General features: G+C 39.0%; 1 protein-coding gene across 3 annotated transcripts in view; it reads left to right on the top strand.

Moving 5' to 3' along the window:
* Nucleotides 1–23339, top strand: part of LOC5574813 (transcription factor Ken 2) — a 175865-nt gene that overhangs the window by 110771 nt on the left and 41755 nt on the right. For all 3 annotated transcript variants that reach the window (XM_021853898.1, XM_021853899.1, XM_021853900.1), the window contains one exon: nt 11181–11558. In XM_021853898.1, the coding sequence (XP_021709590.1) occupies nt 11549–11558 (10 nt within the window). In that variant the 5' untranslated portion in view covers nt 11181–11548. The remainder of the gene's footprint in view (nt 1–11180; nt 11559–23339) is intronic.

The following is a 23339-nucleotide window of genomic DNA, read 5'->3' as shown; positions in this document are numbered from 1 at the left end:
CTAGGCAGCACGCCAATTACGATCATTCTGGAGAGGGGAAAAGCTAATCCCACATTCCATCACGGGAGAGGCACGATCCACCCCCTTCCCCCTTTATCAACCCCGTTTTCCTAATCTGTCCCCCCTCCTCCTCGCCCGGAAAACTCCAAACCCGAACTGCGGAGCAGAAATTTTCGATTATTCGTACCTATTGGACCGTAAAAGGGCGTGGTGATAGTTCTCATCTCCCGCTTCGTGTGAATAGAGCAAGCGCGCAAGTCGTGTTCTAGCTGACAGCCTCCCAAAGTGAATGCCGACCCGTAGCAAGCTCCCCATCGAGAACCGAGACTCGCTAATAACAATAATAGTAAAATCTTTTGTCTTATTGTTCCATCGGCTGCGGGAGATGACAATAGCAAAATAAAAGACTATCTACGGCAGTGTTTCCCAAACTGTTTCTGACATCTGTTTGTCCAAACAAACACTTTGAAATAAGAATACATATTACAATAATACGTAACGCTAAATCACTCTTTTGGTTTCTAAATACTTTCAATCTTATCTATGTCTCTAAATTTTACCGATCTATGTCATCTTCTTTTAAAATTCAATATTCATAATTCACATGAGGTTAACAATAACAGAAAACATAAAATAAACATTCTACTTTTGGGAATCATTGTATTTTGTCTTCATTCAATATTCGACGCCACTTTGAGAACCACTCTACGACGACGGATAGCAAATGGGTCTCAGCAGAGGGCGACCGAGCAGAGTGCCGCCGTGCGCTCTTCTAACCCAGTAGCTTAGATAAAGTTGGAAAGAATGACAATTGGATCATGACTCTTTCGTTGTTCGTGGGGGACGATGGGGAGGGAGGTTTGGTCTCAGGGGGATGCAATCGCATCGAAGTTAGGTTATGTAACCTATCTACGAGTCGTTTGTTCGAGCGAGAACCGTGGAAAACGAGTTTTGGCACGGCTCCATCGCCGTTCGTTCCATTACAAAGCCGTCAGCAAGGGCGTAGGCAGGATTTCCGGCAGGGAGGTACAATCGAGTTTAAAACTTCTTTACATATCTCAGTCAAAACACACAATTTCCTAAACTTTCTTTGTACAATCACTCAAAATGTGTGTATAAACGATACTATTAAGAGTATTCATCCTCAGCTTTCTATTCTATTCTTTTATATTCTATTCTGAGCGCTTGCACTGCCAATATTGAAAATCATCCTGGAAATATCAGAATTTCTTCTGGTATTTTCTTGTCAACAATCAAATTTGCAGCACATTCGTAATGTGATACAAATATTAAAATGGCCACGCTCACTGTGCACACATCATGTTGAAGATAATTTAAAAATTGACGGCGATCATATTATTCACGTATGAATAACATGATAGACGAAAATTTTAAAATTTTATGAATGATGAAACGGAGACAACCATATAAACCGTTTTGGTTTAGGGGATAGGTAAGGTCGTTGAGAGTGGCTTCGCTAAGAACGTTAGTGCACATTCCATTGTTGTACGTTTTCTTTTTTTTTAGGATGTAAAATTGGTATTTGGGCCTAATGTTCTGGCTATAGTGCCTTGGCTTAAGCGCCATTACTCGCTCTCTGAAACGAGAAGAAACCTATCCCTTTCTTGTTGAGTAATGTTGTATGGAAAATACAGTGGCAAGAGTTGGCATTCAAATATAGGCAGAATATCAGGATTGATGCTTCGCATTGTAATTCACTGTAAACAAGTACTACAGTGTAACGTATAGTTCGAAAGTAGAAGCTTTAAATGGAGCTCAGTACTCAATATATGGAATATGTTGGGATGATCTCAGCCATGACCTTTGGCAACTGGGGTAATCCTTTGTACACCTGGCTGTAGTTAGACGTTGAATATTAACTCCTGACGGACCGCGCCGTGTATTGATACTGAATTTATTTAGAAACACTTATGAAGATCATACTTGCAGTACACATCACGAGAAAAGTGAGCCCACAATGGCCGCAGGCACGATTGATATTAAATCTTCGATATGCCAATATGTTTTCTTCACATAACAATCAGACTTAACAAATCACTGCACTTCTTCTATTGAGGAAATCACAATGTCAGAACATTGCCTATAAAGTTTAGGACACAGAATTATACACAGCAGACTGAATTCCATCATAATGGTTTGTTTTATTTCACTAGCTGTAATGTTGGTTGATAATGGGAATGTTCCATTATGTTCATTCTGTGAATTATTTCATCACAATCCCGTTTAGTACACTGATTTCACTACAATAGTCATCCACTTAATCTTAAGCCAAAACTTTTTCATTCCAACCGATTCACCTTCCGCTGGAGCCATCACAGAGCACTCTCGAGCAAAACGCAAACAAATCGAATTAAAGCAATAAAATGCAAACCCCCACAAATCATCTTCAGATATAATCTCCGAAAAAAAAACACTTTTATCACTTTGAAAAACATGTTTCCACAGAATATTTGCACGTGGCATCCGCCGAATCTAATTTTCCCCAGCCGAATTGAGAAAACACGGACGAGGTAAACGTGACACAAAATTCAAAACGCAGCCACTCGCGCGCATGGCTTGCTGCGATCTCTCTTAAGAGTATTCGTCCTCAGCTTTTTTTTTTAAATGCGACTAAGTTTAAGGTGATTATGGAACGAAGCCACACCTCAAATTTTCAAGAGCATAAGACTTGAGAACCAAACAGCGCTCCACGTTGAAAATTTATCCCATTGGTCATCACCAGCAAGCAAACAATTTGATTGATTTTCAACGCGAACAGTTGTCAGATTCTCAAGTCTTGTGCACTTGAAAATTTAAAGTTTGGCTTCGTTTCATAATCACCTTAATGTCTTTGCTAGGTAGCGGATCCAATTAACTGTTGGGTGATTAGAATAATCCCTTCAGGGTATACAACAGCTCGATTAGATTTTTTTTAGAATTTATAACATTTTATCTAACAATAAAGAAATACTGCAATCATTGCTCTTGGTATTTCTCTACAAGAGATGGAAAGATAGGATAAGAATTGCACAATAAATTCTTACAGGTAATTCTCCAAATACTTCTTTTGGGTATATTCTGGAATATCCACAACGAATTTCTTAAGGTTTTATCAAGCGTTAAACACGCAAGAAATAATAAAATTTTCGAAGCAATTCTTCCAAAAATTTCATTTTAAACTTCTTTAAGTAATTCGTCAGAAAACACCTTGGATTATCCGGATAATTCATCAAACAATTCCACTGATACCCCCATGAGTTTATTATAGAAATTCCTTCAGGTATTCTGTCATTGATACCTCCAGGTATTAAACACAGGTTTATCTAGAGATTATTTCAAGAGTTTCTCTCTTACGATTCTCGATCGAAGCGTCGAGAAATTCCAATTCAAATTTGTCCACGAATACCAAAGAGAATAGGTACCTTCAATAACTCTCTTCCTTAAGAAAGTTTGCACAAGAAATTCTGAGGAAATCATTCAGAATATTCTTAGATCAAATCCTGCACAAACTCATACAGAAGTTCTTGAACGAAATTTTGGAGAAATGCTTGAAATAATTCATGAAGAATTTCTTAAAAAAAAACATTGTAGAATTTGTCCAATCAATTTTTGTAAAAAGCATCTATGGATAAAAACCTATTATCCTCATTCATGTTTATGGCTGATCTAACTTTCGATCGAATACTATTCGAACGAATCCATGCAGACTTGAATTTGCTAGCTTTAACGGGAATATAAAATGTTTTTCGACTGAAAGAGCATTCAAACGTTAACAAGAATAGAGGTTTATAGTAATCCTTGGAGATATTACAGTAATGCCCGCAAACATGTATCTTGACATTTTAGAAGATGTTTTAAGGAAATCCTTGGAGCAGTTACCCGAAAATTTTAAACGAATTCTGGTGATATTCTGAATGAGGTTATAGTTTTATGACAGGGAGAGAAGAATCTGAAATAATCTCTGCAAACATTTCGTGAAGATATGGGAAAAATCCTCAGATAATTCTTGAAAACAAAACCCTGGAACGGTTCCACTAGACAAAAAAAGTAAAATAAATCCTTGCAATTATTTCTAGAGCAACTTCTTGTGGAATCCAAGAAAAATATGTGAAGCAATATACCATTAAGTTTCCATATTATGGGTTTTTCCAGGTATTCGTGAATAATTATCTGGAGCAAACCTTGAAGTGTGCTTAGAGTAAAAAAAATCATAGTTGAACACATGAAAAAATCTTGGAACATTTTGTAGAAAAAAATCAAGTAAAATTGCTGGAAAGCTTCTTTAAAAAGTTCTGGTAGTCAAGTTTGCGTAAATCAAAACATCAAGCAAAAAAAATTGTACTAATATATGTTATGAGGTTTTGAAGTTTTGATGTTTACATGTACACGAAACAAGTGTCAAATGTACCCCTTGTGAGACCCCGCCGTTCGAAGGCGAACTCTGAGCTCAACTCAAGGAGCTTCACAGCTCGTAGGTTGAAGCGCCCATCTAGCGAATAGGGAGTCGTGGGTTCGATCCCCACCGGAGCTCGTTGTTTCTTTTTGCAGTTTCAATTTCAATGCGTACATTTGACACGTGTTTCGTCGTGTACATGTAATATCTGGTTAAACTCTCTAAGAAGCTCTAACAATGAAGCTTCTGATGAACTATTGGAAAAAAAAAACTATTGGAAAACATATTTCTGAAACTCTACAGCTGTGTCTTACTATTTTTCTGAAAACCCTGGAGTTATTTGTAGAAACAATACTTAGACTTTTTTCAAATATCCTCGAGGGAAACTGCTTGTCGATTTCTTCAGTTAAACTCCTGGTGGAACCATTAAAAATTCCTATAATAACGATTGCTGTTATAATTCTTGAAATCGAAAACTTCCTCACTGAATTCAGTTGTCCATGGAGGAACGACCGAAACTAGATGAATTGTTTTCAGTGTCTATATCTAACGAGATTTTGGAGGAACTTCTGGATATTATCTATCAATAATTCTTGGTGGGATGCATGGCATAATCACAAAAATATTAGAAATACCATGATGAACTGTGGGAAGCCAGCCAAGAATGAATTTTGGTGGGAATTCTTTATTCATGTATTGAAGTGATTCCTGAACGATTCTTGAATGTACACGGAAAACAATCTGATTTCATGTCATGGTATCATGGCCACAAATCATGGTTCCTAGGGTCATAAGCACTTTATTATAAAAAACTAGCGAAAAATTTAACTTTCGAACCTTATAATTTGTTTTTTAACACTCAATTATTGTACTATAGGATGCACGATATTTTGGGGATCAGATTTATATTCAAAATTAGAAATATTTTTAGAAAAAAAAACAGCCGATTTTCAATACCAATGCTCCCAATCAAGCACCCTTATTTATTGGAGCATTATAGAGATTTGTCTGGTGAACCAACATCAAATTAATGTAGGCTTAAAATTTAAAATCATTTTCGACAAATGTTGAACTTTTTGTGAAAACCCTTATTTATGAACTAGTAACACGATTGAATCTGAGACAAGAATCGCTAAAAAGGAAAAAAAAATCAACGCCATTGCAGCCCAGATCACGCTGTCACGAAATGTCAAATGCAGCCAATTGCTTTTATGGCTAAAAATATTGTATTTGAAATAAATTGTCATCATGCCTACCTCATTCAGCCAAACACTTTTTTCAAAGATGCAGATAAATTTAAACACAAGACTATTGATTTCAAATATCTACTACGCTTGCTGGCATGCAATTTCACTCAAAAGGCGCATTCTTCGATTCTACAATTTATTTTTTCTGAGACGTTCATGTGAGGGCTTCCTTCCGAAGGGAAATAGAGCCGTTGGTCCCGAGATGAACTAGCCTAGGGTTAAAAATCTCGTTAGAAAAAGATAGAAAAAAAGTGATCTTTTGGACAGACAATTGGTTCAATTTTTGCACTTTGACCTGGCAAGTCTTGTCTTAGCTCGATATCGTTTTAGAGAACCATAGTGAAAGATGATTTTCTTGACCAACCCTTGGATCGCATTTGCACTGGTTTTGTGTTATACAACTCCCTTACTCGATGGTCTCTTCAATATCGAGTTATGGAGAGTTGACTGTAACACAATTTCTGTTAATTAGTTAAGCAAAATGAGTTGAAAGGTAAAAGTAAGAAATATTCAGATTTTCTTCCAATCAAATAACCTGAGATTGCCGAGGGGGTAGCTTTGCTCTTCTCTGGCTACGCCCATGGCCGTCAGTGCCAGTTAATCTTAGCAAGCTGACCGATTGCTGCGACTACAACAAAAGTGGCCAGGGGGATTAATGGAAAAGCGATTGGAGTAGGTTTGAAAATGAAAACTCCTACAAATTGTGGGTGCGCGCGATGTGACGATCCCAATTTGACAGCTGAATAAGCGCACGCTCGCGCCTGCTCGAGGTCAACCTTGGGGCTACGGCCACCTATGGTAGTTGGATTGACACACAATTCGTAGGTTACCGTAATCTGGAGTCAAATTGATCACTGGGGCGAAATTTGTTTGGTTTAGGGATTCTGAATGTTTCTTTGCCATCACAGACATTCTATGAGTTCTAGTTTACAGATATCTAATTATACATTCAAATTATTTTATTTTTGATAATGTTAGTTTTGCATAGAATTATTAACAGCATTTTTTTTTGGAATATCAGTATTAAACAATCCGCTGTAGCTAAGCTTACATGCAAACATTGAGTTTTAGATATGCTGTGTGAGCTTGAGTTGTTGAAATACTTTGTTTTGAAAGCATACAACATTCCTAGCATATAAATTCAGTAGTGTTACGGTACCATACGCGTTGACCATTCTTTATCGAACGTCGATTGATAGCGCGCGCTCGCCCAAGCAGGTTGTTTAGAAGGTGCGACCTTCCCAGAAATCAACGCACCACGCATCGGGTATCGTCCACACAAAAACTGAATGTTTTCGGTACGTGGTTGCGTGTGCGTGTGTGGCGCATGGGTTCTCTAATCTCAACCCGGCAATTAGAGCCAGTTGCGACAATACTACCGGTGGATGACACGTGTGTTACCCCCCTGTCAAAGCCTGAGGCGGGGTAGTGCGGGGGAGGCGGAAGGCATGCGTGAACGCGCCCGCGTACAGGTGCGTGTCGGAATTGCGACATTCCAGCGAGCGCGTCTTCTCGCCTTTGGGGAGATTTCCTGCTTTTTTTGTTTGATTTAATCGTGCTGGGTCCAAGTCACCCAGCCAAGTTATCAGTCAGTCAGGTGGGCTTTCGTGGGCTGATCCAAGAAGGCCCTGGGAGCTTGGCTGCACATTTGAATATCAAGCGCCACGCGTATCAGCCACCAACAACAATGCATGCGAGAATAGTTTTATATCTTTCGGCTGGAGAAGCAATGCTGAAATTCCATTGTTTGCACGGGAGATAAAATTTGCCTGCCGTAAATTATGTAACATTCGAGTTCAGTATAGTATAGAAGTTTTGAAATGGAAACATTGTTGCATTTATGTAAGTTACGAAATGAGACCGTTTAATTTAAAATTAGGAGGAAAGTAGTTTACGTAATGTTTCACTATATTTGATAATTTTCTAATAAATTAAACATCATATAGTTTTAACTAACACAAATTTCACATACTTCCACCCCTTGTTTCGAAAGCTTAAAGGAGAATAAGTTGATGATCAAATTCCTTTTATTTTAACTTGCAAATCGGAAAGTGAACGGTTCAGTCTCTGATGTTTCCTTTTATCATTTTTGACATTCCTTACCTATGTACTGCATCTAAACCATTTCTCAGCTTATATATTTATGAGCACTTCTGAGTGTTAAAGAAGATAATCCAAGAGTATAACAAATGTTCCTGATGTAGCTTATTCTGTTCCATAAATTTTTAATTAAATTTCTTATGCAATTTCAGAAGAATATTATTAGGTATTTTACAGGAATTCATTGAGTAAAACTTCTAATCAAGATTTTTTTCTCAGAAATAAATTCAGGACTGTCGAAAAGAGATTCTTTCTGGAGAAGAGACATTTGTTCACGATAGTCTTATGTAACTCAGTTAGAAACTACTTTTATTTATACTATTTAAAATTATTGGATATTGAGGATCAATTCAGTGAATCTCTCGACGAGCTCTTTTGCAGAAATTTCATAAGAAATGTTACTACGATTTTTGAAGCATCTTTATTCCAAAATTGTTTGCAGATACGTGGTGAGATCATTGTAATCTTTTTTTACAGAATGGTGGGCTGATTTTCAATCCTTCCTAATGGGATCATCTACAAGTTAATAAGACGTGCTTGATTTAGTGGGACACAGAATCATCATTGTATGTCTCTATTCAAGAACTACTTATCGTTCATAAGTAGTTCTTAAATAGAGACGAGACTTAATAAGGTTTTTTGTATTTTAAAGGGCACTACTGGTCACTCTATGCTTGAAAGTTTTGTTATGAAACCTACAACTGATTTGTGAGGAAATCATTCATAGATTTAAGGTAAACTTTTTTTGAGAGATACATCCCAAGTAACATGTGAAGTTTTCTTAAGGTTTAATCAACGATTCAAACCCAAACAAAAAATTATCGTTTTGAAACCAAATTGTCAATTGGGTGTTCAAATTTTTGTCCTAAACCTATCCAATTCATAGAATAATTTGACCGAGATCCAAAGTATTTTTCACCTGTTTTTTTTTTTTCAAAAAGGTTAGTCACATTTTTGATTAATTTTTACGAAGGTTGCTCTGAATTTATCTGAATTCATAGGTCCCAGTTACAAATGTTTGAGTTTTCGGCTTTCAGTTTTAAATAAAACTCAAAAACGGATTTTTGCTCACATCCGACGTTTTGGACACATGTACTGTGCCTTTTTCAAGGAACTATCTGAACTAACACAGCTAATCCCTTGAAAGAGGCACAATACATGTGTCCGAAACGTCGGATGTAAGCAAAAATCCGTTCTTGTGTTTCATTTGAGACTGAAAGCCATAACCTCAAACATTAACATAACAGTCGCACCTCCAACATAGTGACATATTTAAATTTTCTCAAAAATCAAAAAAAGGTTTTCTGCAAAATTTATTAGAAAGCCGTCAAAATCTCATCAAGCACTGTTAAAAAAACTTCTACTGCTTTATTTTTAGGATCACGTCTCAAATACTCCAAGGTTTTTCGAAGAACATGCAAAGAACCATGAGAAGAGCCCATCATTCATTTTGGCTGTGTATGTACAAATATTTACAGAAAAACAAAAACGCAAACTATGTTAACAAAGCCACTAACAAAAATCTGTCAGAATGTCATCAACTATCGAAGTTGACGAAAAAGTCCAATATGTATTCCTTATTTAGCTGTGGTCAAATATGGCTCTATGAAAGCATAACATTAACGATGTGTAAAAAATTTCGAAAGAGTTTATAAAAAAACTTCAACACGATTTTTGGATTCGTCAAAGCATTGTAAGTGCAATGATTTGCTTTGAAACATAAAAAATCAATAAAAGGAAATGCAAATAATTTTATAATGTGTTAACCAAGACATCTCCAAGATGTTTCAAAGATTTCACCAACACTAGTGAGCATAAGAGGTGAGAGAGAAGTTTATATTTCTAAGTAAATTTCTGTAAGCTTATTTGTATCAATTGTCTTAATTAGACCATTTTGGTAAGATGAAAGCTATTATTTATAACTTATTGAATTTTCATCCAAATCAGGAAGGGCACTCAGAATTTGACCAACTATCTAATCAGCGGTGTAGAGCAAGAAAGATATTTTGAACCAAACTATTGTTCAAACTAAAACTTTCCCTTTTATCTTAACTTATGATTGCTTGGACATTTGATTGAATATTTGGCGTTCCTTCTTACAAGCCAGAAAGACCTTTGATAAATTGCTTTTTTTTGAAATTGTACACGGATTACACGCAAGTCTGAAGATTCCAGATGAGATCTCTGATGGACTTCTGGGGAAATCCTTGAAGGATTTCTGGCAAGAAACGTTTCTAGAGAGGAGTCTTCAGAATTTATAGGCACATGTGTAACGGATCTATGGCTGTTAGACTTATTGTGGAAATTCTTTGCAGATACCTGACCTCTTTTTGACGACTGCTCCATGGAATTCTCTCGATGGTTCTATTCCGAGTTCCCTGATATTTTTGCCATAATTCATTATAGATCCCTCCTGAAATCATTGGTTCCTGGACAAGTTTCTGTACTTGGCAGTCGATAAGTTTGAACGATTCAACGATAGATTTGGTAGATTTGTATTGAAAAATTCTCATTATTTTGATCCTTACCAAAAAGAATACCGTATCGGTAGCAATTCCTTTACCATTAGTGAGAAATTGTTCAACCCCTGGATGACACTTACTGAACTATAAATGAATCATCTGCCCTCGTCGATCGCAAAATCGCCTCGAGCGCCATTACCACCTACCCATCGTGCCGATAGTTCACCAGAGCGTGCCGGAGAACACTCCTTTCGCCGCTTCTTCGTTGAGAAACCGCAACGCGACTTCCACGTTCCTGAGCGCGCAAATAAATCATAATTCCCGCAGCCGCAGGCCCTTTAACCTCAACGAACGCTCTGTCATTCCCCAATAGTAGTCGGTGGGCGCGCTCTTCCTTGACAGCATCATTTAAAACGATAAACCACATTGCAGGGGTGGATGGTGGCGGAGCACCGCCATAATCGGGTAGTTAATGTTGCTTGAAGATCAGTGCACCACCACCAATCACGACAAGGACTCTCACTCGGATCAGTTGCTTCCATACTGCTGTACAGAATTGATTGAATATTGACCGATTAATTACAACCCTGCAAACTCATCTGTCAGATCAGGGGTGGAAACACATCTGCATCTAACGAAGACCCCTCGCGCCCACTTAGCACCGCTTTGTGCATTATGCCGTCGCTGCAGAGGGAGATAGCTCAAACGTGAGATCACATCGCTTTTTCATTTCTCGAACCTGCATATATCTGGCGGCAAACTTTCAACCGCAACGTGACTTCACTAATCGTTGCTCACGACCCGTTTCCATTCCCTGCAAAACAAGCGAAATATATTCCACTTCCTTACTGTTGGGGGCCCCCTTCTTCTTGAAAACGTTCTCCCCACTCGCTCGACAACCATTAGAAGAATATTTATTTCCGTCCAGTCCCGGATAATTGCCATCTAACCTGTTGTTTCTCCATTCTCTGATTGCAGCCCTACGACCACCATCGCTCCTAATGCCGTCCAGCACAGCCCTGCCGTTGACGTCTCTGTCGTCGTCGTCGTCGTAGAGCCACTCAGTTGGCAACACTGCTCCTGTCCAGCGCGGCACCAACGAGGGACGCAATTCTTCAACATTCCCGTTCTTCGATCGGTTCTCCTGCTCTGATCGGAGGAGGAGTCCCGAGAGGCCAGTGATAAACCCCGTCTTGTGGACATTCCCTGAAATCAACCAGCAACCAACCGAAATTTTCCGCTAGTTTAAGGAGCTTCGAAGCTGCAGAACCGTGCGTTCCCAGCTTCTCACATCATCTCATATTTCTACTTTGTGGCGCGGCAGTACGCAAAACGAGACCGTGTAAATGCTTGGAGGTAATTGAATGCATATTTCTAATTTATCGTTTGTGATATATTCATACGTATCGAGGGATATAACGGCAGCGTGGCGGTGATTTGAATCTCACGGATCAACTTCTGCGATGGTGGGAATTGTGAAGCTGTGATAAAACGATCTGCAGGGTAATTTTAGCTGCTAGCCTCATACTCATGTACTCAGTACATTCATTTCGAGTTTTCGTTCAACAGTTTGACATAAAAACGATAAAATTTATCACATATTGTGACAAGACTATCCAGCATTTTACAAACAATAGAAGCTACAATTTTCAAGTTCCATTTCTACTAAGAATTAATGAATGTGATGTCTAGCTTGTGTTGTTTGACATTTGATCGATAAAATTGATGAAAACGATCAATCGTCAGATCGTTTGATTTCATCTTGGAACTGAGAAAAACGTATTAGCCACAATAGATGGGCTTGAGATTTCATAGTATTTTCTACAGAAAAAAAAAACCTGGCTCTCATTTCAAGTATTCAAAATGATATTTTCAGTCGATTTAGACATTAATACTAAATTTGACAGAGAAAAAAAGGTAATTGTTAACAGGTTTGTCATCAAGAATCTAACAAATTATATTGGCAGACGTTCTCAAACTTCGTTTCTAGTAACGATCAACGGTTCTGCCGACTCGCTTGTGCCATTTGACAGTTAATCGATAAAATAATGACAGTGATTATCGATCTGTCAGACGACACGATTGACTTCGTCAGTTCGTTTCATTGCTTCAAGTAAGCGAGTTTAACTGTGATAATTGCCGAAAAATGGTAAACGCATGAATAATTTTATTTCGTTTACATGTCAAATTTTATCGTTTGCACGGAATAACCCGATTTGCAGACAGTTATGAAATGTTTTTCTTCCATTTTGAGGAAACGTTGTCTTTGTTTAATTAAACCATTTTCAAGCAAATACGGAGTTTGAGGAATCAGTTTTAACGTGAAAACGATCAAATCCGTTCGAAACTACTCTATTCATTATCAGCTCCGCTATCTCCAGAAAAAAGATTACCCAACCAGCAAAGGGCGTACAATTTCAAGGCAAAGATAACTCGTTTCACCCTTCAGGAAAGTGACCATTCCAATCTCTTGTCCTTCCGAAACAATGGGAGAAAAACACCCTTAAAATTCAAAACTGAATGTAATCTAATCAGACAATTATGGCGTCCGTCCGCGGGCGCCCTTTATCGGCCCGTCAGATTACAATGCATGGCGGTGAAGGTGAGCGGAAAGTGCGAGGAAAAGTTATACCACCATAAAACTAGCCAAACTTGTTGTAAACATCGTCTCGGGGTGTTATCTCTTCAGGGGAGCTGTTACATTACACTAGACAGGAATGTATGTTTCCACCGCGACAAAATCCCACGAATCCGGTTTGATCCACTTACAATGGCGCGAGAGGGCCGTCTCCAAGTTTTGGAGGTTAGGTAAAAATAGAGCGAAATGGGCCCTTGATAACGATGACAATGGACAGCAATTTGGAGGTGCCGGACGGATGCGTCCTTCAGGAAAGTTTCCTGCTTCTTCGCGAGAGGTGTTGATTAGGAGAAGGTTGTGATTATGACCGATTGGGAGGTAAGGAAAGGGAAATGATAACGATGGCGGGGTGTTTTGTTGCGTAAAATGGGAAGATTAGTAGTGATACGAAAGATGAAATTGTTATTTGTTTTTCATGCCAAGCTCGTTGATATAGAAATCAACGTCGATTGACAGATAAACGATATTTTTCAGCTAAATTATTGCGCCGCTTGCATATGTTATAAACTAAATTGAATCTTCATCAGATGTGAACAAATGCATATCCAGCTTTTATAAGCACGAATGGTTGCTACAGTTCTGGTAGTGATCAAGTGATCTGACGTTTGCATTTGATTTACAGCAAATTGTTCTTCGAACCTAACGATCAACTGTCAAATGACCCAAATCAAAAATCACATAATTCGATCGTAATTAGAATGCATGCATGGCAATTAGCGCTCGTAAGAAGTTGGTCACATATAAGGGCCTATCCTGCTTTTTTACGAGCGCTAATGGCCGCCACAAGTAGGCTCGCTTTCTGGTAGGGATCAAACGACACAAGCCGAACGCCAAATCACCTGATCCCTACCAGAAAGCGAGTTAGTTTGCGGCAGCCATTAGCGCTCGTAAAAAGCTGTATTGAATCTAATAAAAACAACAATTGACACATAATCGATAAGTTCAGCAAAAGCCTACTTTTCATAAAGATAACACGTTATTTTTCATAGATTCCGATTTGATTCATCGTTCCCAGACTGCATCGAAACATAAATAAGCGCTGAAGGCATCTAAGCCATTATGAAATCCAATCACACGTATTTATCGTTCGTTCCATCGTCGTCTACCTCCGTATTGTCATAAAAACATTCGATCACGACCACCGACGACCGGCAGACCGATGATTATTGGAAGAAAACCTCCAAAGCGATCACAAACCGCGCTGCAGCACGTAAATTTCAGGGTCAATCAAAATCGCGGCGTTTGCTGCGGCTGCTGGTTCACGCGGCGCGAATTGACAATCAACGATGTGACATTACATCGCCACCATACATCGCACGCTCACGCAAGCGCCTGCGGCGGTAAGAAACTGGAAGCCCATTCGCTTGTAACAGTTCGAAAAATTACATAATTAATATGAATTGTTATTTTCACGTCTTTCACCTTCGACGGTGTCGTTTTTTCTTCGTCGCAATCGTGAAAACCAACGACCCGATTAACCAGCGTCGAACGAGAGACACGAGTGACCGCCATCGGCTAAGTCCATTGTTTCGGCTTGACCAATAAAATGTGCGGGAAATTATGTCGCCGAGTTCGAACTCGGCATGACGAAACTCGGTCAAACCCTTAAACAATCGCTAGCAGACGGTCAATCGAATGCAATCCGTCCATCTGAAAGTGATCGTTTTTGTGTCATTTTTGACATTGACCGAAATGAAACGCATGCGCGGCCAACTTGGATCGCTCGACGAATGGAAGATTCGTTTCCGAGAATTCTGCGCGCAAGGTAATTACTAATCGAAATTCAATTTCCAGACACGTTTCCAGGAAAAGGCCTGCTTGGATCGAACGAAAAGATGTGCTGCCCGTTTCCATCGAAGACTTTGTTTGAAGAGGAAAGAACACGCGAATTTTTTTCTCTTGTGCTCAGACGGCCAGAACCAGTTTCGGAGATTCTTTTCTTCGCTACTTTTACTTTCATGCAAAACCGGTTTCGCTTCGCGAATAAAAAAAATCTCACCGATCCCCGATCCGATCGTTTGCTGTGGAGCGAGCTACCTGTTTTGCTTCTTTCTTTCTAACTCGTTCTAATTCGTCTTCTGCGCCTCGTCGGGAGTTTTTCTTCGTCTGGCTGCCGTTCTGTGCAGCCTCGGAATAAATTAAATTCAAATTTCTTGATTTCATCATTTCTCTTTCCTTTTTTATTTTGCCCTTGGCGATGAAGAAGCTTTCATCTTGTGCAAGAAATGGTTCTGATTTAGAGCGACACGGCCTGTCTGGAAATTCGATCTGGGAAAAACTACGAAGAAGCCGATCGAAATTTATGCACACACTGTGCACAGTCGGCTGCGTTTTATGGTGCGGTTCCAGTCGGCTGAGTTCCCGTCGGAACAGAGTTCGGTTCCAGCTGACTTGGTCTGCCATTCCGACAAATTGGGGATTTTGAATATTTCCAAAAGTTGTCGCGTTTTGTGTCCACTTTGTAGCTTAACGTTTTCTGAGCACAACAGTTTTTTTTTTTTGCAACTCTAAATTTGGAAAAAAAAGAAACGATTGAAATCACATAAATTAAAGTTCACTCACTGAAAGACGGATAATGACAGTTGAGTGGTTTCTGATTAACGTGCACAGTTTGTATAATATTTGAATATTTTTCAAAACAATTCGGGGACAAAAGTTATTAAAAAATTGGTTTTGGAGTCAATTTCGAACGACAAATATGAACACTATAATATCAACATTCCTTCTTAAAACCAATTGAGCCACAAATTGCGACAGGAAAACGATAAGTTAGTGCTAGTCACATCAGTTGAGGTTTGATTTGAGGTAAATTTTTGGCATGCCGGTGCATCGAAAGTTTTGCGTGACGATTTCCTCCAACGAGCCCGGACACTGCCAAATCACTCAGTTAATACAGAGTTGATTCAGGTAATCAGCAGTCAGTCAGTTTTGGCACTGTTTTGAAGTTGGAAAATTATCGATGCCTCTGTGTTGCATGACGATAATTCCCGAGCAAAAGTTAGTTGCAGTTTTACATGAGAACATTTTTTTCTGCTGTTCAATTTGGTTTACAGTAAAGCGGAAAAGTGTTGTCATGTAGCTTCTTGTGGTTAAACGATCAATTATTATCGTTTAATTGTCAAAGCCAAATATGTTTTGTATGTCACTCAAGTGAAACAAATTATGATCTGGGATTAACGTTTGGGTGATTTTTTTGATTTGATCGTTTATCTGTCAGTTTTGATCGTTTCAACGGCAGAAGTCACAAAATACTTGCGCCATTGCATAGCTCTATTCTTTCCTCGGGATAGCCTTACTCCTGCAGTAGGGTGATAATTGCTTCCAGCGTTGAGCATCGAAACAAGGTGAAAAGTGAAGTTGCGTGACCTAAACGAGCTTCGTTGTTGAACATTGTATCACTTTGTGAACAATAATTGTTACATTTGGGGAAATCTCGCTTCAAGCAATGATTTGTATGAGTAATATCTACTCCATCTGCGCTAGTATTAACCGTTCTAATCCTGAGTGGGAGATTAATGAGTTAAACCCAATAAATCAGTGCGGACAACTATCATTAGAACCAGTAAGCGGACTCTAGCGTGAGAAATCTGAACAGATTCAGTATGATTTACGGCTCTCATTAACGTCTCTCTCGGATCGTCCCATAAAATTCTACCGCTTTAAAACCATTTGCGATTACCGCAAGCTCGTAAAACGATCTACTGCCTATTATCCTCGAAACGATAAATTAATATCGTTTAACTATCAATGCACTGGAAATGAGAGATCCCAATCGGACCGTGTTCATCCTGCCCGCCCACGACAAGCACACTTGTTGCTCCAAAACAATTTGCTCGTTCTCACTCGCAAAATCGACTTGGAATGAGTAATTAGATGCAAAACACGAATACACACACGAACCTACAATACTTCTCGCACAACTCGTATCATTCCTCCATATAATAGGGCAAACCGAGCCAAGTGAATGGAAATGAGTAATTCTATATCGTTGCTTTTCCATCTTTCCCCGCACTCTCCCCGTGGCCCTTTTCAATCACAGCTCGCTCCGTTGGTTGGCGCGCAATCTTATGGGGCTGCCGTGATGAGGAAATACTAGATTATATAAATATGTAGACATACCGTCAACACAAAAGGCGAAGAGCCAGCAGCAGCAGCACTTTCAAATTCGTGTTGGAGTTTCCCACGTGTCGCTCCCCCTGGCTTCCATAGTGCGATTTCAGTGGATAGAGGTGACGGAATCGCAGCAACCGCTTGCACTCACAAAAGCTATCGTTTTCCTTTCACTTTTTTTTTTTCTTCTCAGCGAAGATTGCTTTGATGAGAGAATCGCACCGCCGCCGCCGCCGCCGCCAGATCTCAGATCGACGTTTCTTCGTTCACGAAGCAGTCGGTGACGATGGCGAGGATGACAACGGCAGCGATTTGTGTCTTTTTATTGTTATATAACCTTGTTGATTGCTTGGAATTACTGCATAGTCGATGGCGCAGATGCTGGCAGCGAGAAGTTCTGACCTTGATCTTACGACGAGTGTAATGATGATATATGCAGTTGCTTCTAGGGGGAAGCGTTTGTCAACTTGAGAATTGGGGAGTGAAATTACGATGATCTTCACGAAAACAAAGTTTGACGTTTAAACGGTACGGCGATCTTGACGCCCTTTGACCCTAATGACAGTCATTCGATTGATATTCGTTATGATCGATTATCTATCTTATCGATTACAATCAAACTACTTACTTCAGATGTCAGATCATTTGATCGCTATCAGAAAATAAGCTTGATTGTGGCATTAATGTGTATCTTACATTTGAAACGATCAAAACTTATCGTTTATTTGTCAAATGTCAAATTACCAACTCACTGTCTCCCTGCCAGTAAGCAAGATTAATTGTGGTGGGATCGTAATTGATTCCATTTCACACATTCTACCTTCTCTATGCAAATTGACTGGTCATCAGTCCGTGCTGTAATTTAAATAAAATCTTGTTTGATTACAGATGCAGAGTTACACTGGATGCATCATGCTTTGCGCAAATCTGCAGTGCATTCGTGTCGATGCGATGCGCTTCGAATCCATCAATCTGTCACATACGTATACAAGATCAATTGAGGGGCGAGACACAACTTATCGTTTAACTGTCAAACTCTCATCATCCACGGATCCGAGCACATCCGAAAAGCATCGTTCGCCCTGTTGCCGCTTCTGATCGATTCCGATTCCTTCTTCGCGCGCGCTATTGCGATTATTATTCCCGGGCTTCTCGGCAAACTCGTTTAGTTTGCATATTTGCAGCTCTAATCTTCTACCCCCTGCGTCGCCGCCATCACCATAATCTGCTGTGGGATGTGTGGGAAAAGAAAGGGAAAACAATTCGAGCGATTGTTGTTTAGAACTCTCGGCGAGGGATGGGAGCAGCTGGTCGTTTGCCATTTCCCTCGTCATCCCCCTTTTGTGCTGCGAAGAGAGTGTGCAATCCGAAGTGGTGGGAGTAAGTGGGAAAGCGAGATTGAAGGGTTGTGTAAAAGAGAAATGGGGGAAGTCTGCTTCACCCACCCCTGCCGAACACGTTTACGTCTGTTGCTCACCACATGAGGTAGGGATGAAAATCTGTTCTAGTGGTGAGTTGTGGTGCGAGGTGATGGCGGTGGTGAGATTGCGAGAGGAATTTGCGAGAAAATATGTAAATTTATGTGCGATTTGGTTGAGATTGGAGCCGATTGTCAGGTGGCAACCGTTCGTTGGAAAACAGATCTTTGATTGAGTGGGAAAACAGAACAATATGGCAAAAAAATCCACTCGATCGAGGTGAGTTTAATTTCACTGATCCCATCGCGAGGGAACAAAATTGCAAATTTATCGTTTTTACGTCAAATCACGGTGATATCGGGCTGTGATCGCATTCCTGCGATCGATTAACGACGCCTGGTGCTCATTTTCTATTCCCATGCATAGGAAATCACGGTCGAACGCGAAGAGAATATGGAAATTGTTCGAAACGGGGTTGCATTCAACTTATATAATCCCCGAGAGGTTCGTTGCTTGCAGGAGATTCTGTTGTCCGCAGCAATCTTCTAAAGCTCGCTCAGGCGCGTGTTCAACGCCCACCATTCGCGGGTTGCCGAAGGGGGTAGAAAACGAGCGATTATTCACACGGAATAATCGGACCTACAAATAACCGATTGGGAATAACAGATGCAGTGCGCGTTCTTCCCACTCTCTTTCCCGCATTCGGAATGTCAAACGGATTCGGTTGTGTGCCCGTTTGTCAGATCAGCAGCAGCAGCACTGCATTCTGAATCTGAATGGGGTGGGAGAAGATGAAAATTCGCGATGGAAATCTGTGGGCGGTGAGTAACCCCGACAGTAAAAGGTGACGCTATTGCGTTGTACTCTTTTCGAGCAGCATCTCCGGTGCTAATGAAAAATACAACCGTTTTTGATTAATATCGTTTATATGTCAATGCTTCGAGACGAGATTTCCTAACAACCCAAAATTAATAGGAAACGTTTAAAAAAATCTGCAATTACAATAGTCTGTATCGAAATTTTTCGTTCATACAAATATCTTGACGAAATTATCAATTTCAATATTTTTTTCTATTTAAATCAAATTGCATTGTTTAAATTTAAAGTGTGGTCGTTCTGCTGTCATATCGTTTTTTAAATCTCATGAACTCTGAAAGATTACTACTCAAAGACCGGAGATGTCACTATGTGTTTTACTTATAAAAGCTCATGTGTACGTATGTTAGCTAGTTGGTTCACTCGTGGCACTCGTATCGCTTTTGTTTGAGTATGGCGTGTTTGTGCACTACCGTCACCTTGTTGCCGGTTGGTCAAATACAGTAATTTTAGAATTGGGGCTTAATGTTTGCATGACAGTTGAAAAATTTTATATCGAGTCGTATGTTACAGAACGATCACTACTTTTTTCCATAGATTCGTAAATTACAGGCTTAATTTAATTTAATTGGACTCTGTATGACGCAGGCATACAATATTTCATGCAAGAAATTCTTTCGTGGAAAGTTAAATGAAATGTAATATAAACTTATACGATCTAAAATTGCGCTTCTCTTTCACCACTGGACTTTCGCAGAAGTTTCTACAAGTGCGGGAAAGCTAATAAAAGTATGCGATTTCATCAAATCCAGTCGGTGTTTTCAGCTGGGTTAGTTATCGCTGTCCAAAGAATAAGTGCTCTGAAGACACCAACATGATTCGATGCAATTCCGCACTTTTATTCGCATTTTCGCATTTATGAAGCCACACTTCATGGTCCTATAGTGAAAGAAAATCACCCCAAGGAACCAATAGTTCGGATTGTACTTAAGCAGTGAACTTCATAGTTCACTTTTGATATAAAACTTTTATTTTATTATATCTTTATTAGAGAGATTTTCAGCCAGAAGCTGGTTCATCTCTAAAGATATAAAACTAGTTTCAGTGAAACTTTATCGCTGATTGAGAGAACATTACGGATATTGAATGAACTTCATTTTCTGAAGAGTAACTCATCAACAACTTGAAAGTTCAGAGCAAGTTTAAATTGAACTTCCTTTGCACTTGACGGTAAAAATCAAACATAAAAATGTCAATAACAAAGAACAAAAGAAAAACAGAGCTACCAACATTTATAAATTGCATCTTATGTCAGCAAATGACGTTTGTGTTCGTTTTAGGTGGGCTATAGCCCAACTAACGGGAGTCCAATTAAAACGTAGGCCACTTAAAGATAGTACAACGAACTAAATTCGACTGTACTTAAAAAAATTAGCTGATTAGGCCAAAACATGCCCTTATATCCGAACTTTTGGTTGCTTGGGACAATACTGTAAATTATAGAATTTTTGTCTGTGTATGTTCAGAATTGATAATAGGGTCCTGAATCCCTGTCCCAATTTAAGAACCAAACGCTTCTATTTAGACTAGAAACACAAGTTTACTAAATTTTGGAATGTTTAAGTTTAAAAAACATTTTTTCACGGCTTTTGAAGTTTTGTCACTCTCTTTGGTCAAAACTCAAATTTTATGTATATTTTGTTTTCCGTGTCCCTTCCGAAATGACAGATAGGAACAAACCCACACAGAGAAAATGAATTTCTCAAAAGTGAGTTCATTCCACTCAATTCCGGGGGTTCATGCGTTAACCTAATTATGAGTTGATGAACCTAATTATGAAGTTGTTCTCATTTGCAGCCATGCGAAAAAAAATACCTACTGGCTAAATTCTTTTCACTTAATAGGCAGATCAGTACTGTGCCACTTACTCAAATTTGAGGTAACGCACTAAGGTTCGGTTTTTGGGTTGTTTTGCTCTTCGCTCTCTGACAACAATAGAAGGAGCGAAAGAAATAGGGAGAGAAAAATAACTCAAAAGTTAAAGTTAAAGTTAAAAAATACTCAAATTTTCGTTTTCTCCGTGCAGTGTTATAAAGTTGAACCCCTGTGGCGTTTTTGTCGACTAACTAAACGTCCAGCATGATCAAAAGTTACAAGGTTCGAATTTTGATCCATCTTTAAAATTGAAGTTTAAATAGGATATATCTATTATTTCAGCGGGATAATTTTCCAATGTAGTGGCAAAAACATGCTTTATCGTGTTATTTAAAGAAAAACATTTTAGGACTCTATTGTTCTAGCAGAAAGCTGTTTCGTCTGATCGTCTGTGAATCTCTTATTAGAGACTTTGTCACGATTCTAGAAACTCTTATTTAAATGAACAAATTTAAAAAAAAATTTTCCTGGCAAAAATTGTCCTTAATGTCCATTTTTCTATTCTTGATGAACTTGTCTTCTGATTTTTGAAAGGAGGAAAGACCGGAACAAACCTTGGATTTTTTAATGGCCACAATTCAGAGACTAGTAGAGCAATCAATTTGAAATAAATTTGACCCCCTTACCCCTTCCCCTATACTAGGTAACGGAAAAAGCGTGGACACAAGGGTTCAAGAAGTTAGGTGTCTTCTGCAAAGTTATTCAGCAGATAAAGAACTATATGTCGATGAAAAATCTAATTGAGAATTCATCCGCCAGGTGGCGGATCATCAGTATCTCAAGATCCTTATCAGCTAGATGGTTCGTGTATTCGACAATGCTCTTGAGCTGTTCAAGTGCTATTTGACGGTAAAGAGTCAGATTGGAAATTCAACCGCTAGGTGGCGCTAGTAAATCAATCTTCTGTACCTCAAGATCCCTATCAGCTAGAAGGTTGGTGTCTTCGGCAAAGTTATTCAGCAGATCAAGGATCATAGATAAATCGGGCGATGAAAAATCTAATTGAGAATTCATCCGCTAGGTGGCGCTAGTGATAAATTTTATTCAATCATCTATATCTCAAGATTCTTATCAGCTAGAAGGTTGATGTCTTCGGCAAGGCTGTTTAGCAGTTCAAGGGAAATTCATCCGTGATGTCTTCGGCAAAGTTATACATTAGATTGAGGGTTATCTGGTGTTGAATAATCTGAATGACAATTTATCCGCTAGGTGGCGCTAGTGACAAATTTTCTTCAATTTTCTATATCTAACATACTTATCAGCTAGAAGGTTGGTGTTTTCGGCAAAGCTGTTCAGCATATGAAGGGCTATCTGGTTGAAAATTAATCCGCTAGGTTGAAAATTTATCCGCTAGGTGGCGGATGCCTGATTCCTTCAGTAATTTTCAAAATATCCGCTCAGAATGTGTGTGTTTTTTTTTTCAAAGATTCTTTCAATTACTTTCAGGAAGCATCACAGCTCCAAAAATGAATAAAGAAGTTTTTTAAGGAAAACTAAGAGTTCATAAAGAGATTCTTTCCAAAAATTCTTCCAGAGGTAAGTTTGGAAATTTGTCCTGCAATTTCTTAAAGGATGCATAAAGGAATTCGTCCTGAATTTTCTCCAGAAAATACTTCAGCAGATCTACGCTGATTCACTAATCAATTTCTCGAATGCACCCTACGACATTCTTCTACGTTTCCTTCCAATGTTTTTTTTTTTTATGAGAATTCATATAGAAATTCCTCTGGATTTTCTCAATAAATTGGGCCGGGATTCCTCATCAAATTTCTCCCGGATTTCCATCCAGAGGAACTCCCAGAAAACCCAGAGGAACTCTTTCAGAAAATTATAAATACTTCAAGGATCTTTCCACGAAATTTTCCTAGGATTCTTACTACAAATCCTTTAGAATTTCTAAATAATTTCGGTTATTTTTTCGCATAATTCTTCCAGCAATTTATGAAGAGAATTCTGCAAGACTGCCTCAATAGTCGTTCAGAGAGATTATCCGAAAAAAACTGCCTTTACAAATATCTGGAGGAATTCCTAAAAAAAAAGCCAGCACCAATCGTTGGAAGAATTGTTGAAAAAATTGCTGGACTGGAACGATATATGAAGGAAGCCCAAGAGATCCAAAAAGCCATAGCGGTAAACTGAGGGTCTTAGATTCGAATTCCACCGTTCGAGGATCTTTTAGTTAGAGAAAATTTCTCGACTTACCTGAGCATAGTTATTCGT

The sequence above is a fragment of the Aedes aegypti genome, chromosome 3 (assembly GCF_002204515.2).
Source record: "Aedes aegypti strain LVP_AGWG chromosome 3, AaegL5.0 Primary Assembly, whole genome shotgun sequence".
NCBI lineage: Eukaryota > Metazoa > Arthropoda > Insecta > Diptera > Culicidae > Aedes > Aedes aegypti.
The sequence above is the reverse complement of the archived record's forward strand: the minus strand, read 5'-3'. Positions and strand labels throughout refer to the sequence as shown.